This window comes from Rhinolophus ferrumequinum, chromosome 24 (genome assembly GCF_004115265.2).
Source record: "Rhinolophus ferrumequinum isolate MPI-CBG mRhiFer1 chromosome 24, mRhiFer1_v1.p, whole genome shotgun sequence".
NCBI lineage: Eukaryota > Metazoa > Chordata > Mammalia > Chiroptera > Rhinolophidae > Rhinolophus > Rhinolophus ferrumequinum.
Genome location: NC_046307.1, coordinates 25,738,652 through 25,756,635, shown reverse-complemented (window position 1 = coordinate 25,756,635; position 17,984 = coordinate 25,738,652). Strand labels below are relative to the sequence as shown.

At 40.0% G+C, this 17,984-nt stretch overlaps 1 protein-coding gene across 4 annotated transcripts in view; it reads left to right on the top strand.

Moving 5' to 3' along the window:
* The first annotated feature begins 204 nt into the window (after nt 1–204).
* The window catches only part of GEMIN5 (gem nuclear organelle associated protein 5), a 35,290-nt gene continuing 17,510 nt past the window's right edge, over nt 205–17,984 (top strand). For 2 of the 4 annotated variants that reach the window (XM_033096814.1, XM_033096813.1), the window contains exons 1-15: nt 205–461; nt 1,211–1,371; nt 1,879–2,060; nt 4,804–4,955; nt 5,172–5,288; nt 7,133–7,265; nt 8,161–8,326; nt 9,198–9,410; nt 10,368–10,453; nt 11,611–11,693; nt 12,876–13,009; nt 14,354–14,427; nt 15,082–15,263; nt 15,702–15,841; nt 17,248–17,419. In XM_033096814.1, the coding sequence (XP_032952705.1) occupies nt 296–461; nt 1,211–1,371; nt 1,879–2,060; nt 4,804–4,955; nt 5,172–5,288; nt 7,133–7,265; nt 8,161–8,326; nt 9,198–9,410; nt 10,368–10,453; nt 11,611–11,693; nt 12,876–13,009; nt 14,354–14,427; nt 15,082–15,263; nt 15,702–15,841; nt 17,248–17,419 (2,161 nt within the window). In that variant the 5' untranslated portion in view covers nt 205–295. Of the gene's footprint in view, nt 462–1,210; nt 1,372–1,878; nt 2,061–4,803; nt 4,956–5,168; nt 5,289–7,132; nt 7,266–8,160; nt 8,327–9,197; nt 9,411–10,367; nt 10,454–11,610; nt 11,694–12,875; nt 13,010–14,353; nt 14,428–15,081; nt 15,264–15,701; nt 15,842–17,247; nt 17,420–17,984 lie in introns of all 4 variants that reach the window. The other 2 variants (XM_033096812.1, XM_033096811.1) reach the window with 1 other exon arrangement.

The following is a 17,984-nucleotide window of genomic DNA, read 5'->3' as shown; positions in this document are numbered from 1 at the left end:
TGGCTGTAGGAGGCGAGAATGCCTAAGCCCAAGGCTAGGCTCAGGCAGCATCAAAGCATCCCGCCGAGGGCGAGGTTGGGAGGCAAATCGCCCAGAACGCGGCCCCGCCCTTCCAAGCTCCGCGGCGGCGGGAGAGGAGCGCGTGGTGCGGCCTGGGCCTCTGCGCGCGCCGTAGCAGCAGGCCCGGGGAGGCGGGGCTCCACGCTGACCCCGCCCCCTTCCCAGTTACAGCGTGGGGCGGTGAACGGTCTGTCCTAGCGGCTCTTTCCCTCATCATCCCTGGTGGCCCGTGATCATGGGACAGGAGCCGCGCACGCTGCCACCCTCCCCTAACTGGTACTGCGCCCGATGCAGCGATGCTGTGCCCGGGGGCCTTTTCGGGTTCGCGGCGCGGACCTCGGTCTTCCTTGTCCGCGTGGGCCCGGGCGCAGGCGCGATCCCTGGGACGCCCTCCTTTCGAGGTAACTCATTACCCGTTTCCCGCTTTTCCTGCACTTCTGGTGTTCCCCTGAGGCGCCGATGGGTGTCTTCAGCCATACCTCCGCACAGATGGGGAAAGTGAGGCCCCAGCAGGGAGAAAGGTTTGCTCACAATCCCCGAGCTGAGTCCTGTCCTGATCTCCCAGTATTGAGCTACACCACGCTGTGCATGAGCGGTCCCACCTCCCGGCGCTCTCACGTGGGCCTGCTCGCTTACTGAAAAGTTATCCAGCTCTAGACCCAGGCACTTGTAACATTTGTAGCCTTCCTCTCCCACCCAGTGCGGGCAGACCCCCTAGGAGCCTCCCTGGGGTTAGGAGCTGCTTACAGCGCCAAGCCCTAAGCAAGATCCTGCAAATATTTGATACTTGTTTCTTTCAGATTAGAAACTAGATTTTGATTATTCCTTGGGATATGGCAGGCCAGATAGTTATTCTATTCCAAACCACCTTGGCCAGATCTAAGAATCACATTCTTCATTTGAGCTGCTCCTCAGCCTGTGAACTAGGCACATCAAGGGGTATCAACAACATTTTACAGTTGAGAAAACAGACTCGATGGGATAAAATGACTCAGGTGAAGTCATGTGGCAGAGCCAGCACCAGTATTTGAGGTTTCTGGATGTTTGTGTTACACCAGGGGACAAGTGAGATCCCACACATCATCTAACAGTGTGGTTCTGCCGGAAATGGAAGGTAGCACTTTAATCTGAAGTCTGATTTTGCTTGAAGTCATAGGGGAGTTGGTGGGACACACCGAAAGGGTCTCTGGCTTCACGTTTTCTCCTCACCCGGGTCAACACAACCTCTGTGCCAGCAGCTCCGATGATGGGACTGTGAAAATCTGGGATGTCGAGACAAAATCAGTGGTGACAGAACATGCACTCCATCAGGTACCATGGCTTACTGTTATTACATAGCTGTGCTGAGGGTTCTTTTGCTTCAAGTATAGTTTTGCTAGCTCACCTGTGCAAGATAACTTTTGTAATTGTGTTCATTAGATAAGAAGCTCTACATTGTAAGAAACTTTTTAGGAAGGAGATCAGCGAACTAATTGCACTGCTGCCTGTTTTTTTGGAAACTGTTTTACTATAATACAGCCACAGTCATCCATTTAAATATTGTTCACACTTTAAGTATTGACTATATCCACAGAGTTGAGTTGAGTTGAGTTTTAACAGAGACATTGTGGCCCACAGGTCTAAAATACGAAAAAGACTCCTGATATAAACTATAAATGAGTGAACCAGAAAGTTCTTTCTAAACCAGATGATTACTTTGTATACCTGCCTTTTGAGAGAATGTGGGAAAAGAGTCACTTAATCTTAGTAAGAACTTTGCATTAAGCTATTAAAGAAAGAAATTATTTTAAATGACTCTATGTTGGTTTTGTTTTGAAGCATACAATATCAGCATTGCATTGGTCTCCTCGAGTAAAGGACTTAATAATATCTGGAGATGAAAAAGGAGTCGTTTTCTGTCACTGGTTTAACAGAAATGACAGCCAGTACCTCTTTATAGAACCCAGAACAATTTTCTGTCTTACTTGCTCACCTCATCATGAAGATTTAGTAGCTATTGGGTGAGTACTATACCATCTGTATTGATAACTTATTTTTGCTTCTGATTGTATTTTGCATTTGCTTTACCTTCCCCTGTCCCTTTATTCCTCAAAGGAAACCATTTACAGGTGTTAACCACTCCCCCTGAGCCCTTGGTATCATTTATTCCTGTGACCTCCAAGTCCTTACCACCTCTCCCAGTCTCAGTTTTTGTTTCCTTGATTTCCACAATACTGTAGTTTTCTCGTTCTTCACATTTGATTTCTCCAGTCAACCTCCAAATGTAGGAATTATCCTCTTTTAACTTTTTCTCCCTCTGTACTTGCCTTTGGATATAACATTTACTACCAGAGAGTCAAATGACTCAGCTCTGTCCCTCTGTTTCTCGGCTCTCCCTCTAGATTGGGAAAGTGATCTGGCATTGGGATTTGACTCCTCATTGGTCACCAAGGTGATTTCACACGAGCTGCCTGAGTGGGCCTCCCGCTTTCTCTCACCACTCCATTTACTTCTCTCCCAAAGATGTCCATTTCGTCTCGTTTGAAAACTGGTTAAACACTAGAGTGTTAGAAGAGAAGGTCTGACTGGAGTGGATTCAAGAGACTGGGGGGTACGGTAGTAAAGATACACATGGAGACCACGCTTTCACACGGTTGTAAAGATATGCATTGACATGAAGCCAGAGGGAGTAATGGGGGTCAAGGGAGTAGTAAACAGAAGATAACAAGGGCATGTTTTTATACTGATGGAAATGAGACAGAAAGGGGAGATCTTGATGCAGGGACAAATCGTGATAAATATAGGAGCAATGTTGAGAAGTCAAGAAGGGACTGGACCCAGATCACAAGTAGAACAGCTGAGACTATGGGAATGGGTACAGGTATGTGTGTAGTTCTAGTTGGAAGAGGAGGGTGCTTCATTCTGATGGCTTCCGATTTTCTCTGAGGCATGAAGTCAGAGAGGTGGAGTCAAGTTCAGGGTGGGAATGGGACTGAATGCAGGAATAAGGTATGAAAACAGTCATCTCAGAGAACAGGACAGTGAACTTACAGAGGGAAATGCTAGGCCCAGTGGTCCCTGTTGAGCGCCACGCTAAGGATCGTGGTCATGACTTGAAACTATTCAAGCCGGTTGAGAAAGGAAATGGTTGGATTCAATCAGGTTTGGAGTTCTGTGAAGTAAATACCCCTGAGAGAGAAGGGACAAAGGAGATAAGGGTACTTTTAAAGGAGCGATTATAATGATGGATCATGAAATCTGTGCTGTATGACGGGGGAGGAAAGGTAGACAGATGTGTGTGAGTAATAGTAAAAATGGAAAGGGTCTGTGGATCGGCAGTGTCTGTGAAGTGGGAGCATTGTTGCAGTTGGGATACTAGAGAGGAAGCAGAAAGGGTGGTAGGCAGGGGTCAGAGAAGGTTAAATCAAACTGACCTTAAAAGACAAGCAGGAATTCACAAGAAGAGAAGAGTCTTCCAGGTAGAGGGAACGGCACAGTCAGACATGGGGTTGAATCAGAATGATTTGTTTTCCAAGGATCTTCAAAACGGTGATTATTCCCTGAAGACTTGATCACGTGACTATGGGGTTACATAACTCGGTGGTTTTCAAAGTCCATGTCTTCAAAGATGGATAAATTCTGTGATTTCATTTTTTAAATAAAGCTGTAATGAGAAAAAAAGTTTTTAAGGAGAAAAATAAAAGTGTAATGGTATTTTTCCCTGTAAAATTATCTAGTATGTAGGAAATATAAATAGGTACACCCACTTTGGAGAGCACTTTTGCACTTTTTAGTGAAGCAAAGATATGTGTATCTTACATACTGGCAGTTCCATTACTGGGCATCAAATCTGAAATTGTCTTAGAAGTGTAGAAGAACATTAATAGCAGCATTTTTGTTTGTACTAGCTGAAAAATGGAAGTCCTTCGAAAAGAAAATGAATAAAGAAACTTGAGGTGTATTCATACAATGGAATACTATACAACAGTATAAATGGCTGACCCGGAACTAGAGTTAGTTACTTGAGTGAAGAAAGCAAGATGCAGAAAAAAGGACTGGATGATATCATTTATATGAAGTTTAAAATATTACAAAATAATTATGTATCTCCTTTAGGAACATATTGAAAAGGCTAGGAATGATGTAATACAAAATTCACAAATAGCAATTTCCCTCTGGGGATGAGAGGTACAGAAGTTTGGTTAGGGTGGGCTGTATAGACAGAGGAGTTCAACTGTATTGATAATTATTTTTTTTTTGTAGGCTGGGTAGTCTGAAATATTTCATCACTTTTTTAAAAAAAAGCTAGTCGAATTTCTCAGTTTCTTCTGAATTCAAAAAATGACAGCCTTGGAATATCCAGATCTAGAATTGAGAGTTCTGCAGCTTTTGTGAAGTTTATAGTTAGAAAAGTAGGATCCCTTGTAAAAAGGAGTTTTCCGAATGTATTAGGATTATTCATCTCTAATTAGAGGAAGTGTTAGGTCCCTGTAAGAAAGTAGAACTCAAGCATACATGCTCCACTGTTTTTGAGTTTTGTGCTAGGCAACATGTTCAGTATGACTATTACAAGAATTGATTGTGAAGGAGAGGGTTTTTTTAAAAACCAGGAAGCGTGAAATGAACACTTTAGAAAAAGGACACAATTATTTCTTCTTCCCTTCTCCCCAACCCCCAGTGCACTTAACTTTTAGAAATGCACAATAATTCCCAAGCCAAAATGTTTAGTAGAAAACAAAATGTTTTCTAACTCTTGTTTTTCAGCTACAAGGATGGCATAGTGGTTATAATTGACATCAGTAAGAAAGGAGAAGTTATTCACAGGCTTCGAGGCCACGATGATGAGATCCACTCCATAGCCTGGTGTCCTCTGCCTGGTGAAGATTGTTTATCCATAAATCAAGAGGAAAATTCAGGTAGAGATCATTTAAGGGAGAGTTCTGTACTCTTTAGAGCTAAAGAACGCATGGGTAGAATTGTATAATTTGAATTATATTTAAAATTTCAGGTTTTACAGATCAGATCTATGAAAGTGATAGCTAAGTTTTGGGAACTCTTGCAAACTAATTTTTCTTTGATACCTGCCTGTTTCATACAAATTAAAAAACAAAATTCCATCTCTATCCTAGAAGAACCTGAAATTCCCAATGGGAAAGTTATAGCACAAAGTCCAGTAACAAACGGCTGCTACTTAGCCACAGGAAGCAAAGATCAGACCATTCGAATTTGGAGCTGCTCTCGAGGCAGAGGTAAGATTGAGGTTTGATATTTCTTTTGCAATATAACCTATATGGATCTGGTAGAGGCAGAAGGTTTTTTATTCTGTCTTGTACTGAGAGTGTGTCATCTGTCAGAAAGCAGTTCTTCACTTTTCTATCCATAAACCTGTTTCCCCAGCTTTGCCTGGGCTAGAACTCTCTGTGCTCTTCACATCTGTCTTTTGGGTTGGAGATGAGGGTTTCTGATACAGTCACAGAAGGATCACTGTTTGGCATGGAGGATAAGACGTTTGTCATGAGACTGGAAATACTGGAACTTGGCAAGGCCTAGATCAGAGGAATGGAAAAGATCGCTCGAGCTAGAGCTTTTAATGCACAAATGCAGAATAAATAATACACACCCACTCTAGAAGTTCATGTTTAAATCTAAAAGCTCGGTTTATCCAAATTACAGAGACCCTCAGTCATTCAGCTTTCCGAAGCATCTCTTTGGGCAGAATTTTCACCTTAAGAGTAAGAAACTAGGCAGAGTGGATGTTACCTGTACAGTAAAAATCAAGCCTTTCTCTCTATAGCAGTCTTCTTTCTCCACTTTATTTAAAACCACAAAAGTTTTGTCATCTTTGTCCAAATGCATTGGTGCATGTTAAAGCAAGTTAGGGCTTAGTCATTGGTAACTAGTAGTATAACTTGGGAAAATAGAACTTTTTTAAGGTTTGTGGGTGGCTTTTGGACATATTTTGGCTGATACACCCAAGTGGGAACACCACCAGGCTAAGAATCCCTCCAGAAGGATAACCTCTAAACTTACGGACAATGGTCTTCCGATTTCCTGAAGCAGAATCTCTGGGAGTTGGGCCCTGGCATATGTATTTTTCAAAGTTCCACCAGTGGTTCTGATACACAACAGGGTTTAAGAACCACTTGTTAGTTGTGTGTCAGGGGTGGAGGGACTTACCTCCCGCAACAGGTTGACTGCCAGGTTTGTCCTCTGTTAGACTTCTTGCCAAATAGAAGAAGGAATTCCACCCTCTGTCCTTCCAACTTTAGAGAATCTTGGGTTGTGTTACCATCTGGGTACTCAATTCTAGTTGGAAACTCATTTTCCCAAACTATATTCTTACTGTGTTTTAAGTTGCCAAGAGAGCCTATGAAAGCTTGTTTAACTTAAATGAGCTAGACTAGTATAACCGCTATGCATAATAATGTACCATGAGAAAACGAGGTCTGAATTCTAAGTAAGCATAACTAACAAACTTTTAAACCACAACTGTACAGTAGTCCCTGCTTGACCGATGGGGATATGGATATGTTCCAAGAGCCCCAGTGGATGCTTGAAAGAGCAGATAGTACCAAACCCATATATGACACTACGTTTTCCCTATACATACACAACTATGGTAAAGTTCAGTTTATAAAGTAGGCACAGTAGGAGATTAACAACAATAATAATAGAACAATTACAACAATATACTATAATACAAATTATATGAATGGCTTTGGAGCCATTATTAAGTAAAATCGGGGTCACTTGAACAAAAGCACTGGGAGACCACGAGAGTCTGTCTGATAACGTAGGTGGCTACTAAGTGACTAACGGGCGTTTAGCATAAACAGCATGGATACATTCGATAAAGGGATGATTCATGTCCCGGATGGATGGGGCAGAGCAGGACAGCGCAAGATTTCATCATAATACTCAGAATAGTGCACAGTTTAAAATGTATGAATTGTTTACTTCCGGAATTTTCCATGTAATATTTTTGGACCGTGGTTGAGTGGATAAGGGGGACTACTCTATTGTGAACTGCTAATGACGTCATGCATGTAGTTTCACTATCTTGAGTGCCCATGGACCGTCTTTTAATCTGCAGGGGTGATGATTTTGAAATTGCCCTTTCTGAAGAGAAGAGGAGGGGGTATAGATCCAACTGTTAAAGAACGCCTCTGGCTGACACTCCACTGGCCCAAGGATCAGCCAACACAGCTGGTATCTAGCTCTTTTGGGTAAGATTTTTTTTTGGTCATGCTCTCTGACATATTTTATTTTCCCCTCTAGCCTCAAAATCAATTCCTAGGCTTCTTTTTGTAGACAAAAAAATTGGGGGAAGTGATGGCTGGGGCTTACATTATGATGGGCCATTTGTAATGGAAAAGTCATGGGACAAATACCTGTGTTGTCTAATAAACAGAAAGATGGGATAAGTATAGCCCGGTGGTTAAGAGTGTGGACTCTGAAGTCAGGCAGGACGGAAGTTCAGAATCAGTCTGTGACTTACCTGCTATGTGTTCATGAGCAAGACCCTTCCCTTTTCTGAGCTTCAATTACTTCCCATGTAAAAAGGGGAGGTTACAGTATTTCCTGTTTCTTAGGATGAATAGAGTCATTCATGAAACAAAATTGATTGAGCACCAGCTTCTAGTTACTTGAGATAAGTGAATTTAACAGACAAGGCCTCTGCTTTTAAATGAGGTAATAACAGGTAAAGCAGAAAATCCCACCAAAACGTTGGTCATGGTCCTAACTTCCCCCGCTGCTCCCCCAAAAGATATATTATGTCTTAAAGCCTTTAGGGCTACACAAATGTGGTGGCATTTTCTAATAAAAGCTGTTAGGAAAATCTGTTCGAAAGATAGTCCAGCACATTCACCTGGTCCAAAAAATACGAAAGATACAATCAAGTGCCCTCTGATTCCTCGAGTTATTTGCGTCTCTTCCCCATAGGCAGTGACTCCTTGTTATTTGTGTGAGCTTCCAGTCATTTTGTGCATATTTCAGCATATACAGGTTTTCTCTCCTTAAAGGAACAATGAACAGAAAGTACTTTGCAATGGAGAGCCCAGAATCACTTGTTTTCAGGTAGCCTGTGAAAGAGAACTAATGCCTTTTTCTCCTTCACAGAGGTGAATTGCTGCTGTGGGATCTAACTCAGTCCTGGAGACGGAAATATACCCTCTTTAGTGCTTCATCAGAAGGGCAAAATCATTCAAGAATTGTATTTAATTTATGTCCGTTGCAAACTGAGGATGACAAACAGCTGCTGCTTTCCACATCAATGGACAGAGATGTAAGAACGGCTTGTTTTGCGTTCAGCTTTGAAGAGCAGTGATTTAGGACTTACATGAATTAGAGGGTTTTTTCAAACCAGCCGTCAGTTCTCACACCCTACCTTGCTCCCAGTTCCGATTTCAGAGTTCCTGTTACTGATTGGCACTAAATACATTAACCGCAGAGGGGTAGGGGAAAAGTGAGGAACCACCAAGATGGCTTTTTGTTAAAGCAGGTATGATAAAGAAGACTAGATGTGTCCATGGGAAAGCATCACGCTTTGGCAGTAAAATGTCCTTGTCTATAGTTTAGGTAGCAAAATCATCCGCTCTTGGTGAAATCTCTCTGAGAGAGAATTGGCTTTATTTAAGTCTATGACCTTACTGTTTTGCAACTAAGCTAGGCTCATTTGATAGACATTTTCTCCCAAGTCCTTCTGTTAAACAAGTGACGATTAAAAACCTAGCACTCCTCTTCCCCTTGGTGTAAGGTATTTTGCGTTTTGAGATAGCAGCTCTGATTTTTCCACTGTCCTGAGTCCATCTTCATTTTTACTTCCAGTTTGCTTAATGAGGAAGTCACCAGTGCTCTAAATACAACAGAGTGGAAAGGCCACTGAAATTGTGAATGGGAGGCCTGGGTTCTGGGTTAGTAATTGTATGCTCTTGAATTCACTTGACATCTCTGGGAACAAATGTATTCTAGGATCCCTTGGAGCTCTACAGTTTATGACTGATTTTTCATCCTGAGAGATGCTTTTTCTAATTCCTACTAGAATAGTTAAATTACATTATCCTTACTCACTCTTTGAGCCCATCCTATTTGAAATGTTCTTTTTCCTGTTTCTCTGATCTTTTTTACATTTTGGCCCTAATCCTTCAACTTTTCAGGTAAAATGTTGGGACATGGCCACCCTGGAGTGCTGCTGGACCCTACCTTCCCTTGGTGGCTTCGCCTATAGTCTGGCTTTCTCTCCTGTGGACACAGGTTGTTTGGCCATAGGCGCTGGGGATGGCATGATCCGCGTGTGGAATACAATCTCCATAAAGAACAGCTATGATGTGAAAAATTTTTGGCAGGGTGTCAAGTCCAAGGTTACAGCGGTAAGAGAGCTTTGTTTGCGCCTGCTATGAACTTTTTACAAATGAGTCATTCTCTTTTGGAGAATACCTTTTCACTTTAATTATATTGGGAATCAAAGATTATTCAAGAGTATTTCTGAAAGAGTTTGACACAGGAAAACAGAAGGACCCTCTTTAACCAAACCCAATATCTCTAAATTCAGAATTTAAAATTAAAGCTTCATTTAAGTCATCATGTTTTCTAATAATAAGAAATAATCCGGATGTGCATTCATGAAAGATACATTAAGTTATAACATAACATATTGGAATGATATCAAACTATTAAAAATGACAATGCAGATCTTTACTTGATGTGGAATGATGTTAATGATTCATGAAGAATGCAAATTATAAAATACAGAATGCAGATTACAAAACAATATGTATAACTTTTTTTTGTTTTTCTCTAAAGTGAGACTTCTGTGTGGCCATTTAGTATCAAAACAATAAATGTGCTTTAAAAAGAAAACTAAATAGTACATAATTGTAGAAAGCAAAAAAAGACTTTTTCCTACTGTATCCTGCACTCTATTCCCCCCTTCCGTAATCCAGAGAACCACTGATGATAATTTGTGGTGTATCTTTCCAAATTTTGTTAATTATCAATAGAGTCATATTTTCTAAGTTGTTCTGGAATCTTTTATCCCCACTCAACGGTGTATCATGCACACTTGAATGCTAGAACCTATTTTTGTTTTTTTCAATGGTATATTTTTGTTTATTCACAAAACATGTGTGGAAAAGTACAATATTGGCATTGGGGTGTTTTAGATGGTGAGAATTCAGGTAACTTTTATGTTGTTTTCAATACTTCTTTAAAATTCTTAATGAGAATGTGTTACTTTTAACATTAGAAAACACCAAGAGCAAGAAAGTTTTCCATGTGAACCTAAGGATTCCCTTAACAATCTGCCCCTTTCCTCGTATTTTCTGTAGCTGTGCTGGCACCCAACCAAGGAAGGCTGCTTGGCTTTTGGAACTGATGACGGAAAAGTGGGATTGTATGACACCTACTCCAGCAAGTAAGAGAAACAGTGACTTGTTTACACCACTGACCATAATGTCAGTGATGGAGTTAATTTTGAGTTCATGAACCTGGATTTGCATCAGAACTGGCCTGGGAAACATTTTTAAATTCTGGCTCTGAGACTGAGGCTTAGAACTCAGAATTTTATTTTCAAAAAAGTTTTTCAGGGTCATGGTGGTTCAGCCCATCTGACCTGTGGGAAGCACTAAAATTAGTATCTTCTGGTTATTACATGCTGAATAGTCAGACTCACACTAGAAAAGGTATGTAGTAGAAGGAAGTATGTTGCTGTATACATTGTTGAGCATTTAGTCTAAACTGCTTATTCGGTTTCTTTTAGCCAAAGGAATTTGGGGTTACTGTCTAGAGTGATAGCAATAAATATGTCAGAGACGTGGAAGTAAGTCAACAGCTAGTTCAGTCATAGATTCTGGAATCGTGGGATTCTCAAGTCATACAAAGAACATAGTATACACTAAAGGTAATAACCACGCTGCCTTTTACTGACACATCACGTATCATTAATCACCACAACCACCTTAAAAAATACCGGAGACCAAGGTTTCTTTAAAAAAAAAAAAAAGAAGAATCAAAAACTTTAAAATCTATTTACTCTAAAATTTCATCTTAGTTTAAGAATGTGATGCTAATGACAGGGTAAACCTAAAATCACTTCTTGTCTTTTACTTGACGATGAGGTAGATCCTTTGCATGATGATAATACGTGCTTAGCAGTAACCTGAGTTCTGAGCTGAATAGTTTGCATCTTCTGTCTTCTGTTTTTCTCTAGGTGGGATAGCCTTTACACTGCTATAGAACGACAGGAATATTAGAATATTTGACATTTAAGTAAAGTATAGGCAATTCAGGGAGAGATGGGAAAAATGATGTCTAACTGGCCAGAGGAGTGGGGGGGAGAGAAGGGGAAAGGTAAAGTGTGTTTGGGCTTATTCATTTTGTTAGTAGATATCCTTACATGTTATGTTATTTAAGTGTTTGCTTCTTTATACTCAGCCATTTGGAGAAGGTTACCATTAAACTGTTTTTCTCTAGCATCAGCAACTAACTTTATAATAGAGACCTTTTAGAAAATGCTCTGTTTTCCACTGTGCCTTTTTTTTTTAATCTGTTTGTGATCCCCCTTCCCCCAAGACCTCCACAGATTTCCAGCACATATCATAAGAAGACTGTGTACAGTTTAGCCTGGGGGCCACCAATACCCCCCATGTCACTTGGTAAGTGTCTGAGCCATTCTCTAACAAATGTGAGAGAATTCTTTCTTTCAATTTAATCCTAGGATATTCAAGAGTCATCAATATTCTAGTGCAGTGACTGTTTATGCAGGCTGCTATGTCCCCTGGCGTCCATGAGGGCAGTCGTGGTGAGTGATAAGTTGGAAACCATTCGTCCATAATAAGCCTCCCTAAACTCTAAAACTAAGAATTTCTCAAATGATCTCTTTTTGCCTTTGATTGTAGTCTGGACCCTTTCCCTCTTCTAGCCCCTCAGCCTTATCTTTCCCTTACTCCTAAAGTGATAGCTCTTTCAGAATATCTTTTAAAATGAGTGTGTTTAGCAAAAATCTTTGGTAAACATTTCTTACCCTTCTATACTGAACATCTTTAAATTTCCATAGTAATTGCATTACATAGAGAGGACGGCGTAAATTACAAGAATTCAAGCAGCACTGCAACTACAGTTCATTCATTCATTCATTCATTCAACAAATGGTCCTTTATCCTTGATTTGTGCCAGTCCTAGTTCTAACAGTGGTGAAAGGTAAAACTTGCCTTTACAGAGAACCACCAGAACCACTGTTTGCTTCTTAAAAATCAACAAGAGAATTGCTGTAACACTAAAGAAATCACTGCTTTGAGGATAACTCTTTATATTTAGTCAAAGGAAGTCATGCAGCTCTGTATATTTAAATGCTCAAAGAATATAAAATACTTATTTCTGGAGGGAAGGTAACTTCTCAAAAACTTTGAGAACATGTTTTGACTCCAGCTTTGGCACTCTTACTGTTTTCAATGGCAGAAGAAGGTTTAAAACAAATACGTTGCATTATAAATAGTAACGTAAAATTAGCATACCGTTTTTTACTTCTTCCAACAACTGTGTTCAGATGCAAAGAATGGTGACTTTATTCCAATGTATTAATATTCTTTCAAAACAACTGACAGTATGATATGGTCATACTGTAGCAACAAATAGTTAAGCTGGTGAAGTGCAAAACATTCATCTTTCTCCTTTTTAAATCTGAAAAATGTTATCCTTAATTGATGTAAAGTAAACATATTAGCAAAATTTGTCCACAGGTGAGAACATACTTTGATCAATAGATGGCTCTAATAAACCAATTGCCATTTGCTTAGGAAAAAAACAACTGATAAGCTTTCTTTTCTTCCCTCACATAGGAGAAGGAGACAGACCTTCCCTCACTTTATACAGCTGTGGAGGAGAAGGGACTGTCTTACAGCATAACCCCTGGAAGCTGAGCGGAGAGGCCTTTGACATCAACAAACTCATCAGGGACACCAATTCCATCAGAGTGAGTGCTTGTGGTCTGTAGTCTCCTCTGGATCTCTGGGTCTTCTTCATTTCCCATCTTGCATCATAAATGCTGTTATTAGACATATCCGTTGTACTCAGTCAGATTTCTTAGCTGTTCTTTAAAAACTCAGTGAATTCGTCAGTTATAACACATATCTTAGAAGTCTTTAATCCTTGAGTAAAGCAAGGAACTTAAACAAAAAAGAAAATGTTCTATCTCAATTGCAATGCTGACTTATTATAAACTTCCAGCTCTTGGATATAAAGCATCGTATTCGGGCCAGCCAGTGAGGCCTTGGTTAAAAATAACATTATCTGGTGTCCAAGTGCATCTGCAAGGTATTTTGCTCAAAACAGAAGTGTCATTTTAAAAAAAAAAATTTTAGTGAAATAATTACAGATTTCCACAAAAGCTGCAAAAAATAATACAAATAATTCCTTGGCCTCGATGCCTAAATTTAATCACATTTGCTTTACCCTCCTATCAATATATCTGTGCTAGAACTGTCTTCTGAAGTACAACCATAAATGTTGAAATGTCCTTACTCTTTAGAATGAGCATTTTTTATTATTGCTCGTAATTTTTGTCTGGCTAGCATGAAAATAACATTTAGCTATAAATTGAATTATTTTTATTGACTATTGTACTTCATTGTCTTAAATGTTACCTGAACATTAACATTCAGCAATGATGAATAAAAGAGATAAAATTCCTGTTTCTAATAAGCTTTTAGTTTTTATGGCAGTTGAATGTATAGATTAGAAGCTCCTCCCACAAGGAGTTTGGGCTGGAAATAGAAATTTGGAATCCTTCACATGAATGGTTGCTGAAGAAGCTGTGGGCATGTATAAGGTGGTGTAAAGAGACAAGAAAAGAAGAGGGCCTAGGAGGCAGCCTTAGAGAACACCAATATATAGAGTTAGGGGGGAAAAAAAGAATCTGGAAATGACACAGAAGGGATAGGAAGAAAACGAGAGCAGAGTGTATGGTTTTTGCTAAGGAGACCATGACCCTATGTTGTCAAAGACAACAGATATGTTTCATTCTTTATTGTGGGATAAAAATCTTTTTAATGCAGTTCATTGCACAAGGTTAGACACTATAGACATTTAGTATTTACTGGCCTCTCTTTGTCCCAATTAGGAAATTATAATTAGAATACCTGCTTTTAGTAACTCTTTGGTTAATTATATGTATTATTTACAAGAATGGCTGTTGTATAATTAGAACATTTTTAAACTCTAGGGATTATTTTTCTCACGCTGTCATTGATTTGTAATGTAACATACGTACAGAGAGAAACCATGTTTTTAGTCAAGATTGGTTTGTTTTGCTTTCTAGTACAAATTGCCTGTACACACAGAGATCAGCTGGAAAGCAGATGGCAAAATCATAGCTCTTGGCAATGAAGATGGGTATGTGTTTGTTTCTTTAAAAAAACAACTTTGTAATTGCACATCTATTTGATCACAAGCTGGCTACTGCCATCTGTAATGTTAGTTGGGGAAGCCTAGTTGTCTTTGATATTCTGATTTATCCTTGATTATCTGTAAATGATTCAGGAGCTCTCTGCGTCTGAGAACTACAAAAGAAGTTGGATGTTTTCATTCCAAAGATAGTATTTGCGTACTGTTTTACGCTCAGTAATGCTCATGTCCTGCACTGAACAGCCTAGGTCTCCCTATAATTGTTTAAAGTAAGCCTAGGGAGAAGTCCTCTTTAGTCCTCACCGCCCCTCTTCCAGTGCTGATCACAGTAGCATAGTCTACATTCAGCCACTGGTTCACTAATTCTTTTAGCTTCTCCTCAGCACCATCTATTACAAGAGCCTGATGAACACAACTTTCCAGAGATGGTTGTGATTTTTTTTTTTAAAGCTGAATATACTCGTTTGAGAGAGAACCTTTTGTACCTGGTTCTTTATAAGAAAGTAGCCTTTGCAGTGATAGATAGGGTTATCCTATTCCATTTCACCTTTTCTTGATGGATGGAAGGAAGACGATACCTGTTGGCATTGGACTGTAAATTGATGATCCATCTTTCTTGTCTTTGTGTGTTTCTTCTTCCAGATCAATAGAAATACTTCAGGTTCCCAACCTGAAACTGATCTGTACCATCCAGCAGCATCACAAGCTTGTGAATGCCATTAGCTGGCATCATGAGCATGGCAGCCAGCCAGAGCTGAGCTATCTGCTGGCCTCTGGGTCCAACAATGCAGTCATTTATGTGCACAACCTAAAGACTGTCATAGGTAACTTTGCTTTCTTCCATACTGGGGGACTATCACGTGTGTTCAGTTACTTTTCATTCCAATCTTTGTCCCTTTTTACTTTCTTTTCGGTATTAAAATGTTATTTTTTTCCTGCTTTCAAAAGTAAAGTAATATATTCCTCTTATTGAAAATAAGACAAATATTTCAAACATGACAAAAAATGTTAAGTTAGAAAGTAAAGTTCTTCCTATATCTCATCCCTCAGTAATAACCAGTGTTACTAGTTTGCTGCATGTTTTTTTAGAATGGTTATTGCTAATTGGCTCTCTAAAAAGGTTGTTCCAGTTTATATCCCCTCCCACCGTGTTTGAGTATTTTCCACACACAACATACATCTTACTCCCATGTTTGACTGCATCCAGTTCTTACAGTCCTGTGAGTAGGTTCTGTTGTCCTCATTCTCCCCTTGTCTTTTAGAGAGCAACCCCGAATCCCCAGTGACCATCACAGAGCCCTACCGGACCCTCTCAGGGCACACAGCCAAGATCACCAGTCTGGCGTGGAGCCCACATCATGATGGAAGGCTGGTCTCTGCTTCCTATGATGGCACAGCTCAGGTACGAAAACATCTGATTCTGAGGCTTCTTCACTATGTACTCTAACTCCTCTTTTCCCCCAGTTGTATACTTACCTTCTACAGAAAGGGATTTTCTAAGCTCTAGAAGGCATTTTAGTTTTATTCCACATATCTGGACCCTTGGCAGGCTAAGATTGGGGTTTTTTATTTACATGACAAGGAAAGTATTACCGTATTTTGCCGTGTATAATGTGTACTTTTTTGCCCAAATTTGTGAGGGGGAAATATGGATGCGCATTATACATGGGTGGTACTAATTCCGTATCTATATAAATGGTTTTAATTCTTTTATTTAGGCTTATGAGTTAAAAACTTAATTCTAAACTCAATAACGATATCCATATGCAAAATAATACCCTGGAATACGATAATTGGTTTTGTTGAACTTACGACAAACTTATAATGACAAAGAGTTCTTGGCCTTCTGTGATGCGTAAATATCGTAAATTTGTTACCGCTACATAAAATTTCTTGTACCATAATATGTTAAAAATAAATGCTAAAATTCCTTTACAACACACAAAACAAGTACCTAAATGTAAACAAATAAAAATTTGAATTAAAAAATTAAAACAAAAGATTTTTTCCCCTGAACGTTTGGGCCAAAAACACGGGAGCACATTAAACATGGCAAAATACGGTAATAGGAACTAGTTAAATTCTAATACTTTTTAAGATTTCATTCTGACTTACTGTCAGTCTGATAGACTTACAAATTGATGTGAAAAGTACTCATTCCTCTTCAAACACAGAAGTGGAGTCTAATAAATCATAAAAACAATTTTTTAACAGTAGGTGAGTCAGAAATCTCCGAGTTCTAAAAAATAAAGATGAGATGCCAAGCCAGAACTATGAGGTAGGAGTTTCGGGTATCAGAACCAGAATAGACCTTAGGAACTGGAGGACTAACATCTGTGGAGGATGTCTGTCTCAAATGAAGAGTTGTAATTAAGCAACGTGCACAAAGCTAAGAGCCAGCAAGGGCTGACTTCTGTGAAACGGGGACTGGTACAATTCGGGAAACAGCAAGGAAATTGATCACTTGCCCAGGTACTTGGGGACAAAAGTCTTACCTGTGAGAAGTTAAAACCCCAAGTCCGCACCACACATGCAGGGGTGGGCTGAGTTAGAATTCTCTTCATGGTATCAGAATCCCCAGCAAAAAATTAACCTACAGCTCTGGTTCAGGACAGGGCACCACTAGTTCCCTCCAAATCCCTCCCAGAGGAAATAGCATTCTCTGAAATAGAACTCCTAAGAAAAAAACTATAAATCACAAGAGGCAATAAGTGCACAACCGTTTAAAAACAAAAAAGTTTAACTTGTACGCCCTACACGTAGAATAACCAGAAATTGTCTATTCTGTCATGTGACTTTTGGTTTTAGGTGTGGGATACTCTCCGGGAAGAGCCTCTATGCAATTTCCGAGGACATCGAGGTCGACTGCTTTGTGTCGTGTGGTCCCCTTTGGATCCAGACTGCATCTACTCAGGGGCAGATGACTTCTGTGTGTACAGATGGCTCACTTCCATGCAGGAACATTCTCGGCCTCCTCAAGGTCAATGCTTGCCTACTTCCCTCTCTCCCTTCCACAGTAACTGAGCTGACCAGAGTCAAGCAAAGAAGACATTCCTGCAGGGTGGCCGTGACCCTGTGGCAAGGGTTTGGAGCCTCCCCAAGGAAGGCGGCCATGAGGGGCATGAGGACAACACCCAGTTAGTAACAAGTATACTGGCCCCCGATCTTGATTTCCAAATACCGCTTTCTGTTAAAAGGGCCCAACCAGGCTACTTGGGAAAACGGCCAGTTCTAGGTTGGGACAGGAAAAAGACAAGATGAGCCTAGAACATCATACCGTAAAGAAAGGAAGTGTTCAAAGAACTGAGCTACATCAAAGGGACAAAAAAGCTTGTTTGAAGGGGCTCCACTAACCAAATCTAGGACAGTTTGTACTTGAAAATAATTAACAGGAGAATTCTATTTCTGGCTATGAAAGACTAACAGGTACCAGACTTGCCCACCACCATAAACAGCTAGATAACTAGACAATATATTAAACAACTAGAAATGTACCCAAAGAAATGAAAGGATATATTCATATAAATACTTGTAAAAGAATGCTC